Genomic DNA, 10,764 nt, shown 5'->3' on the forward strand with positions numbered 1-10,764 from the left:
AAAAAAAAAAAAAAAAAAAAAAAAAAAAAAAAAAAAAAAAAAAAAAAAAAAAAAAAAAAAAAAAAAAAAAAAAAAAACTCAACATTAGACAAAAAAAGGTGGTTGGAACTAATAAAAGAATATCAGATAGAGATCTTGTACCATCTTAGAAAAGCTAATGTTATAGCTGACGCCTTAAACCGGAAGAAAGCTCCAAAAAGAAATGCTTGGGGTTGGCATCGAGTTCTTAGTTAAAGGCTTAACGACGAGACTGACACAACTAACAATCCAACCTACACTAAGAAGGCGTATAATTGATGCTCAGAAAAATGACCCTTGCCTCAACAAAGTCTTGCTTCCAACCTACACTAAGAAGGCGTATAATTGATGCTCAGAAAAATGACCCTTGCCTCAACAAAGTCTTGCAACAACATGAAGCTAACCGTCCCGAGGGATTTTTCATGTGTACAGGATAAAGGTCTCTTGTGAAGAGGATGGTTGTGCATACCCAAGGACAAAGGACTGATGAAGAAATTACTCATAGAAGCCCACAATTAGCCATTAGCCATCCACCCTGGAAGCACCCAAATGTATCAAGACTTAAGATCCTATTATTGGTAGCAAGAGATGAAACGGGACAGAACGGAGTATGTAAGCCGATGCTTGACGTATCATAAAAAAAAACACCCGTCAAGACTCCTACAACGCCTAAATATCCCCCAATGGATGTGGAAGGACGTTACAATGGATTTCAACCCACGGTTACCTAAGATTAAGAAAGGCTTCACTGTCATATGGGTTATCGTTGATCGATTAACTAAATTCTCACATTTCATCCTTGAGAAGACTACTTACTCAGCAGACAAGTTGGCCCAACTCTACATGGAGGAGATAGTTCGATTACACGGAGTTCTTGTATCAATAGAAGTCTGCAAAAGGTAGTAGGTATGTAGTTAAAGTTCAGTACATCCTTTCACCTTCAAACAGATGGTCAAATAGAAATGCTCGACCGTATTGGAAGACATACTAAGACCATGTATCATAGACTTCACTGGAAGTTGGGATGAGTACCTGCATTTCATGGAATTCGCTTATAATAATTGTTATCAGGCCACCATACAAGGCACTTTATGGACGTAGATGTCGATTCCCTTCCTTTTGGGAAGAAGTGGGAAAACAACAACTATTAGAGCTGGACTTATGCAAATCACCAATGCCGCAATCCAAAAGTTAAAGGTGCTCAAGTTTGATAAAAAGGGAAAACTAAGACCTAAATTTATCTGTCATTTCGAAATATTAGAAAGGATAGGATCTGTGGCCTATAGACTCGCACTATCTCCAAACTTGTCTACCGTACACAATGTATTTCATGTATTCATGCTATGAAAGTATACTCCTAGAATATAGAAATTCTATTATTTTAATAGATTCTATTCTAATCCTTAGAATAGATTCAAATAATCTATCATGATTTTAATGAATCTTGCCCCCCCACCAGCCAGGAAATGAAGAACACAAATCTAGTAGCCCAAACAAGATGTCGGCGTAGTGGCATTTCCTTCGGTTACTGCTAAATCCCTTCAAACTTCATTTTCGTCTTTTTTTTTCTAAAGTTTTTCTAGAAAAAAATATATCCGGTTTATTCAATCCATAAATATAAATAACTAAAAAAACCATCAATTCAAATCCTGAATTTTCGAATTGAGAGATCAAGAATTCTCACTATTTCTTAGATTCATGGACCCAATTCAATTCAGTGGGATCTTTCATTCACATTGTGTTTGCACATGAATCACTTTCCTTATATGCTCATGGTCTTAGCACATGCAAGTTATTCAACAAAATAGATCAAATTTCAAATAACTTTGTTACTCTAAAAAATTTAATCGATTATTGTTTGCGGATCCCTTTTTACAAACAAACAAGGTAGCGACAAAGATAGTGGGACAAAGACATAAAACGTATGGCTGTGAATGAATGCAGCAGATAGGAAGGTAAGGTAAGGTAAGGCCACAAAGTGTGTGTGTTTTTCCATAAGGAAATTAAAGTTTATCCAAAGCCATGCCTGCCTTCGCCAACGCCACCACGCTCTTCTCCTCTCGCATTCCCACTCCCCACAGATGCCACCGCCATCCCTTCCCCATCATCTCCGCCTCCCTTTCCATCCACCGCCGCCACATCGCGACCGCCCTCGCACTGGTGGTCGGGCTGCAGGCTGCAGCACCTCCCGCGCTGGCCCAGACCTGGGGCACCCACTCATTCATTAAGGAGAGATACTTCGAGCCGGGGCTGTCGGGGGAGGAGGCAGTGGCAAGGATAAGGCAGACGGCGGAGGGACTCCACAGCATCCGCGACATGCTGGAGACGATGTCGTGGAGGTATGTCATCTTCTACATTCGTCTCAAGTCGGCTTATCTCTCCCAAGACTTGAAAACTGCCATGTCCGTTTTGCCCCAAGCTCGCCAAAATGAGTATGTTAAGACTGCTAATGAGTTGGTCGATAACATGGCCGAGGTATGTGCTTTAATTACCATTTGATTTTATTTGATTTGAATCCCATCTCAAAATTTTGAATTTTTTTTTTTTTTTTTTTTGACAAATTATGCATTGGAATTTGTGAGATAACGTAGGAATTTAGAGGGTAGTTTAGTAGGATGTTGTAGTTTGTAGTTTGTTGGATGAAAGTTGCACGTCCACTCATTTAGTAAATAATCATGGGTTTATAATAAGAAACACTATATCCATTGGGTATGAGACCTTTTGAAAAACTCAAAGCAAAGTCACGATCGCTTATGCCCAAAGTGGACAATACCATACATTGAAGGGTCGTGTTCATCTAACATAGTTTATATAAATTAAAGAATAATTTGGTTTGTGTTTCAGTTGGATTACTACGTTCGCACACCCAAGGTGTATGAGTCGTATTTGTATTACGAAAAGACACTCAAATCCATGGATGATCTGGTGGCCATACTAGCATAGCCTCAGTTATTAGCACTTAGGATTCATCAAAGGGAGGCCTCATCTTCCATAAATTACTGTACATTTGGATGTTAACAGTCTTATTACAAATACATATGTAAAATTTGTTTATTGGACAGTAATAATATGCCTAAAATCTTTTAATCTTATCATTTGTTTAAAAAAGTACTTAGGTTTAATATATATATATATATATATATATATGAAAAAAATTCATGTGCATGTGATAGCTCTTCTATTTACTCTTTGTTCTCTGTTGAAGAACCAAATTGTACCATATATATTAGGATTTAGAGATCGTTTAGGGATGTTTCATTGTATTTTCAATGGATCATAGGTTACTTCAAAATTTATTTTAAGAGCTATAAATAGATATTGTTATTGTTGTTTTAGTAAGAAGATTTTGACATTGTTGTTTTAGTAAGAAGATTTTGACATTAAAATGAAAGTTTATATTATGTTTCTTATCCATGTACTTGTTTCTTTACATTTTTATGTATAAATTTGCATATAAGAGTCGTTTAAGTAGTTTTGATCATGCTATCTTGTGGAGTAATTCTAATCACGGGTTTATCAACAAGTTTTATTTACTCTTGTTCTTGATCATAAATGTAATCTATTCTAACTTTTTTTTTTTTAAAGTTGATTCCATATGGTGTTTGGGTTCTTAGATAATTTATGTGTAAAAACCTTTTTCTTCAATAAGTTTGTTAGATCAAGTTCCTTTTGCTATCTAATATTTGAAATTTGAAATGATAGGATAACCCTAACTAGTTAAATCTAAAAACTTTCGTAAGTGTTTTAGATATATAAAACCCTAGTCTATACAAATGCTAAAGAACAATTTGATTTCATTCCAAATGATTACAACTCTGGAGAATTTAATCTAATTCCCTTATTGAATTATAATACCTTTAGATCTAAATATATCCAAAAACCTCAAACCCACAAAGATTCACCCTACAAGTGAGTAGTTAGATTCAAATTACTTTGTTAATCACACTTGTTTGAAATTCGAATCATTCCATGAGTAATATGGATCAAGTCATTTTAAGCATGCAACCTAAACTACATAGAATTACAAAATAACTTAGCCATTGACTACAAGAAAGCACAAATGCTCGTTTTACTGCATTTTTTAAGCCTATTTTACCATGACAACATGCATAACTTTATATAGCTTCAAAATGAACCTTTGACCTTCCCATGAGTCATTTCAAGAGTTGTAACTTTCATACTTTATAACTATAATTAGTCACTTGTAACATCCTCTTTATACGAACTTTCTCCGAAAATATCCCAACCTCTTTCAATGTTTGCACAACATCGTCTTCATCTTCATCATATATTATAAACCACACAAAAGACTTCTTCTTGCCCAATTCTCAGTCCCAATGATCTGCTTTTCCTCCTTTTCTCCATCTTCCTCCTTCCGTCGTTGCTCTAACAATGGCCAACTTACTCTGGCAAAACTTCCTTCCTCGTTGAAAATGGCCCACGATCAAAATATGTCGAAACAAATAAAGGGAGCAAAAAGAACAACTTGAAGGAAGAGATCTTTTGGAACAAAGAACGACACTTAGCTTTTCCATTCTCTTTATTGTTGTGAAAAAAACATACATATTATGAGTATTTATAGTGGATAAAGCACTACCTACCTTCTTAAACTTTCTCTTCAAGTTTATAACCTCTAACCATCTTTCTAAGGTTACTAAGTCTATTAATAATTCTCCTAAAGTTACTCCATAAGTTAGTAACTTATTCTACTAAGTCAAGTTTATTAGCTTGTCTTTGTTCGAGATTCATCACTCCCAGCAATTCTCGCATCTCTGCAAATCTAAACCTTGCTAGGACCTTGGTTAGAATATTTGCACGTTGCTCTCTAGAACATACAAACTCCTCAATGATTTGTCTCTTCTCAACACACTTATGGATGAAGTGGAAGGGAGTGTCAATGTGTTGTTGCGTCTGTGAAATTTTGGATTCTTCATTAGTGTAATTAGAGATTTGTTGTCGACGTAGAGAGTTACCAGCTTTAGTACACGTCTAGTCACTTCATTCAACAAATTTCTCAGTCACAATGTCGCAGTTGTTGCCATAAACTCGACCTCACAAAAAGATAGCACCACAGTTTGCTGCTTTTGAGATTGCCAAGAGATCAACTTTCTGTTGACATAAAACGCCATTTCTGTGGTGCTTTTTCTATCATCAATGTCTCTAGGTAAATAACTATCCATAAAACCGACTAGTTCTACGGGACTTTGCCCTCTTTGATACTTCAACCACTCACTATTCCAACAGCATATGAAAGGTCTGAAAGAGTATGAGTCAGGTTGCGATGACTTCCGATGACGTGCCCATACTCAGTAGAATTCACCAAGTTTCCTTCAGTATCTTTTCTTAGTTGTAACTTTGCTTCCATGTGATACTAGGTTAGGTTATACTCTGCCATCTTAAATTGCTGCAACAACTTCTTAGCATAGGTCGATTGCTTTAACATGATGCAATATTTCCTTTGGTCCACTTCAATACAGAGGTAGTACGTGAGTAACCCGAGATCAGTCATCAAAAATTCTTTCATCATTTTTTGCTTGAACTCTTTGACGCCATCCAGAATTGTACGAGTGACGATCATGTCATCAACGTACACGCCAACCATGAGTGTTTCAGCCTCATTATTTCTTGTATACATTACTTGTTTTCGCGAGAACTTTATGAAGTTTAGACTCTTTTGGCAGTTCAAGATATAGGTTTCACTGACCTTGAGAGTTGAGCCATAGAGATCATGACTATACGGTTATCACGACCTGATTTTTGAGGCTTCAAAATTCGGACCGTGACTAAAAAGACAAAAGCAAAAACAATTAAAAAGAAATTAAAAGAGAGGTAGAATAATATATAAAAATACCATTTAATTAAAACATAGGAAAGAGAAGTTTAATTTCAGATATTTCAAAGGGGTTACCAAATATAAAAGGAAACTCAAAAGACTCCAAAATGACAAAACGGACTGATGCTCTAGAACGACCCCTTCTGTGACCACACAACTCTCGAACGCTTCTCCACCTCGACTGGCAGTCTGCGAACACCTGAAAAAGATAAGAAAATTGGGATGAGTATAAAAACTATACTCAATAAGCCACCTACTTGTAGGCTCTCATCGCATTCTAGGCTTAACAGTTTCCCACGGACTTATCTTTGGCTCTAGGATGTCTGGTTCTGGTCTTGTCTCCTTGGGGCTAGTTTTCTGTCCTTTCATTTACACCCTAAGAGTTCCCTTATGTCGAGTTGTGAATGACTAGTGACCTACGAGAAGCTACCTCAAACATGGCTTACGAGACTGCTTGGTATCTTCCTAGAAAGTGAGCTGCAACCCCCTAGGTTCATAGTAGTCCCCCTCATCAAGAAAGGATTACCCTTCCCTTATCCCATCCAACTAAATGGTATGTACGACGTGGGCTCACGTTTTCCATATGAAACAACTAGGAGTAGTGAATTCTAATTAGGAACACCTAGTCCCCCACGAAGCTATGACACCGTTCATACACTTGTAGCCTAAGGGTACTCCTAAGGTAGTTCGTATGTCGTGGTGGTCTATTAGGCTTCTAAGGGAAATGTTAGGTCTATACTTAGTGACTTGTCACTCTAACCTCAAATCCCTAGACTTATCATAAATATGGGTCAAGGAAATTAACTTTGTACACAGAACTATCATCTAGCATCATCATACATAATTCATGCAAAGTAAACATACATGTTCAACGGGACAATAACATCCATCAAGCTCCTGGAGCGCAGAGTTCACAAATTTTCATCCTTCTTTCACCATTAATTAAACATATACATGTATCTAACAGAAGCTTAAAGCATAATTGCAACACTCAGATAATTCTCATAATGCTTTACATAATACATTCATACTCATAATAATCACATTACCTATATTCAATCATGGAAAGCTACCACCTAAGATAAATTCACTAGCATGCATGCATTCCAAGCTATCCCTACAAGTGTTGCTTCCTAAAAATCCATACTTTGACTTACATGATTGATACTTGCCATTTTTTTAGCTTTACTATGAGAATAAGGTGTCCAAAATACTTATTTTCCTCAATTAGGTCCTAAATCACATAAAAATATGACTATAATTAAAATTGGGATGAAAATCGGGCAAACAGAAGCGAACAGGCTGAAAAGGAGCTTACACATGCTGTGTGTCACAGTCATGCTCGTCCAAGGGATATTGCCCATGGCCGCATGCCCATGACAAGCCAACCCCTTTATGTCTTTCCATGTTCTAGTGTTTTCCTTTTGTATTTTTAGGAAGTATGACGTTTCAGAAAAATCATGTCTAGGCCTGCTAGACATGAAATGCCTCAGAATGTACTATACAGGGGGATATGACTAGTTGTCAACTTCTCCCTACCCAAAGTTATATACTGTGAGCCGTTGTTGTTACTCTCTTGCTTGCTTATATAACGTCTCTTTCAAAAATCTCTCTCTGCCCTCGTTTTCTAAAACCTTCTCTTAAACCGAGGCCAGAGGCTCGAACATACGTCGCTTGGCCGTAGGCGACGCAAGAACGAATTGGCTTAGCTCACTTGTCGTTGGAAAGTGAGTGCCGCACAATCGCAAGTCCGCTGCCATCAAGAGTGCGATTGTGACACCCTGCACGCGCTCCCATGCACCAGAGAGGAACTCCGCATGCACCTCCATGTGTGAGTATGAACGTGCTTGAGGGAGGAGGACGCGCGCTCTGGTGCTACCATGTGGCGCGCTCGGGTTGGTCAGTCAGTAACGAGTGCATGGGTTCAAATTTGGAAGCGTTCACTAGAAATATGAATTCTCTTACGCTGAAGCATGGCCACAAGGAGTCAGGTCGGCAATTCGGGTCGCGTGCGGGTTCTCGAGTCATGGACTCTGGTAGCGGGCTGCAGGCCTTCGAATCTTGCCCGACGCGAGGTATTTCGTTGATTTTTCTTTGCCTCTGGATGCTTGACACGTGGCCCTTCTTCTCCGGCGATGCGCTGCCCCTTCCCCGTCTGACACGTGTCCCAGCCGCCTTCTGACGCATTCTCCTACCCCAGTGCTGCGATTTTCAGAGTACAATATTTTTCCATTTTCTTCGCATTTTCATATTTCTTTCTACGTAACTCGAATTAACACCGTTCCTTCACATTATTTTTAAAGTTTATATCCTTCTACAAGTAGGTATTTTTCTTGTAATTTATTTCTAATCACATAGATAATTAACTTAGTCTAAAGATGGCAAGAAACATCAATAATACCTACCTCCTTTGACATATGCTGGAACTCCTATTTTTTATCGGAATCGAATACTACTTCTTTCATAGATTATGAGCGTAATTCTCCCTAGATTAATATACTCCAATTTTAGATTCTAACTCTTAATATTTTTCGCAAATCTGAAGAAAATTCGAGAATAAAGATTCAAGAACTACCTTCGAATTTTTTTGCGTTTCTTGACGGTTTTGGACGATTCAAAGGTCCAGAATACTTCTCCTCTAGGTTCTATGAAGGTTTCATGAAGAAGGCTCGACCAAAATCGGACTCCTCGTTATCGGAGCGACTGTTACCTCTCTCTCTCTCTATTCATTTTCTTTTCTTTTCTTTTCTTTTCCCCTGAGAAAAGGTCCGATCCATTAATATCATGATTGGGTCGCCAATTGTCTTGATCGTGGGATATCATTGAGAAATAGGAATCCGTGGCTACTGCAGTTTTACCGGTCTGCCTGTCCCCAATAATTAATTCTCGCTGACCACGTCCGATAGGAAGGGCAGAATGACCGAGTTTCCCCTCTCGTGTAGACTTTGACCATATTTCTAATTTTCCACCATTTTTCTTTTATAATTTTCTTAAGTTCCTCGTTTGTTTCTAAGGATTTTTCTCTCCTACCTCGTCTCAAAATTTAGTCTTTAAGATCCATGAAAGTTTGACTTTAAAGATAAAATTAAATTTAAAATTTTCTGTCAGAGCTCCGGTCTTACAAAGGTTTTATTGGAGTCTTCTACAACTAAGTTCAAGTTAAAAAGACTTCTAAAATCACAAAAGTGCACTATGATATTTAGAGGGGACATTCCCCGTGAAAGATCACCTAAAGATAAAAAGTTGCTTTCGACTTTGGAGTAGAGGTTCAAGCTCATTATAAACTTGTGGTTAATAGGAATATGTGACCACCTTAACAGTTGTCCTTAGGTTAGGAAGAGGGTGCTCACAAAGTTAAGGATGTGGAACTGTCATGGTAGACTAGCAAACTCGGGAGTCGAGGACAACAAAATAAGGATGAAGTTATGGCCACACCTTCACCATCTGAAGAGAGGAAGTCCAGACACTATGGAAATGAGAATTTACCTTTGAGTGGATTATAAAGTGATCGCTTGTGAATGTATATATTAAAATAGTGTAAAATTTACAAGAATAAGTGCAAGTATACGCTATCACAAGTAGCAAGTAATAAGCAAATTATCAATTCCACATGAAACTTATCTTTTTGGTTACTTTTGTTGCTGGAAATTAAGTGAGTTTTGATATCATTCAAATGGGTGTTATTGAGTTATACTATTTAAACAGAAATTATGCAAAGTGTCAACTCGAAAAACAAAAACAGAAAATAATGAAAAAATCAACCATAATGAGAAAAGTTGGGTAAAGAGAAATTAAATAGATAAATTGTTGAACTTTATGGTAGATTTTAGCTCTGTTTAATAGATTTTGAAGCCCATTTTCGAGAGTCAATGCATGGTGATTACTTCCTTAGCCGTTTTGTAATTTCTATTAATAATGCTCTAGAACAATAATTATTTATAACCCTTTAATTACCTTGAGTATCTTTGCAATTGAAACTAGAGTATTAAAGAGAATTTTATCCCCCTCTTCTTTCGAATAAGAAAACAAACATGTATGTATGTAGAGTGACGAACTAAACAAACATGTAAGGTTTAGCTCTTCATACAAACTATACTAAAAAAAGGAATTCACATCTTAATCATGTAAAATTGATAAAATAAGAAAAAAAAAAGTAAAAGATTAGAGAGTTATCAAGCTTTGTTGTTGTCCTTCAATGAAAGTTCCATTCATTTGATCTCTCACGTCCACATCTTTGCCTTAATTTATCCTTCTTCGTTTTCTTTTCCTTCTTTTGTCAACAACCAATGAATTAGCGTTCTTCTTCTTCCTTTCTGGTTTCACAGTAACAGAACCGTCTATTGTGTCTATTTTATTTTTTTCCCATTTTGTGGCTCTCCCTTCTTTTTTGGTAATATTTTCATTTTATATTGCTCGTTGCTCCCATTTAGGGCTGAAAAGGAGTAAGTCGTCCACCTAGAATGTTCCTAATTTGGTAATCAATGTCACATGGCTTGCTAATTTGGATTATAATTTCCATGTCATCCCCAAAAAATTTGCGTTCTAAATTGCTTCCGTATCCAGGTCAGAAATTTGTTTCCAAATTCGGTAGCATGGTTGTTTCTAGATTTAGTACAGCATGATGGTTCAGCATAAATGTTCGGAAACTTTACCAAATAACTCAATTAATTGTTCAATTAATTCTGATTTATGAAAATTGATATTGTTTTTATGTTGAACCATAATAAACTATTTCATAGTTATTAATTAGAATAAATGAGCAAAAATGGTGAGCATGTTGCAAGGATACATGAAGTTAGGATATTATGCTTACATGTGAGGAATCAACCCTGAGCTGAAGGGAGACAAGCTACCACACTAGGGCTTACAAGCAGTTCCCTAGGGTCCTATATAGTCATCCAAGAGGCTGTTGT

General features: G+C 37.0%; 1 protein-coding gene and 2 long non-coding RNA genes across 3 annotated transcripts in view; 2 read left to right on the forward strand and 1 right to left on the reverse strand.

The window, feature by feature from the left end:
- Positions 1-4,190, reverse strand: part of LOC111450223 — a 13,154-nt gene extending 8,964 nt beyond the window's left edge. The window contains exon 1 of the long non-coding RNA XR_002711775.1: positions 4,121-4,190. This is a non-coding gene — a long non-coding RNA (uncharacterized LOC111450223). The remainder of the gene's footprint in view (positions 1-4,120) is intronic.
- Positions 1-8,757, forward strand: part of LOC111450222 — a 23,634-nt gene extending 14,877 nt beyond the window's left edge. The window contains exon 3 of the long non-coding RNA XR_002711774.1: positions 8,685-8,757. This is a non-coding gene — a long non-coding RNA (uncharacterized LOC111450222). The remainder of the gene's footprint in view (positions 1-8,684) is intronic.
- On the forward strand, positions 1,997-3,110 carry LOC111450221 (photosynthetic NDH subunit of lumenal location 2, chloroplastic). The gene is made up of 2 exons (XM_023090235.1): positions 1,997-2,493; positions 2,863-3,110. The coding sequence occupies exons 1-2, from the start codon at positions 2,041-2,043 to the stop codon at positions 2,959-2,961; spliced, it is 552 nt and encodes a 183-aa protein (XP_022946003.1). The 5' UTR covers positions 1,997-2,040; the 3' UTR covers positions 2,962-3,110.
- Positions 8,758-10,764: the final 2,007 nt, after the last annotated feature.

The sequence above is a fragment of the Cucurbita moschata genome, unplaced genomic scaffold (genome assembly GCF_002738365.1).
Source record: "Cucurbita moschata cultivar Rifu unplaced genomic scaffold, Cmos_1.0 Cmo_Scf00012, whole genome shotgun sequence".
NCBI lineage: Eukaryota > Viridiplantae > Streptophyta > Magnoliopsida > Cucurbitales > Cucurbitaceae > Cucurbita > Cucurbita moschata.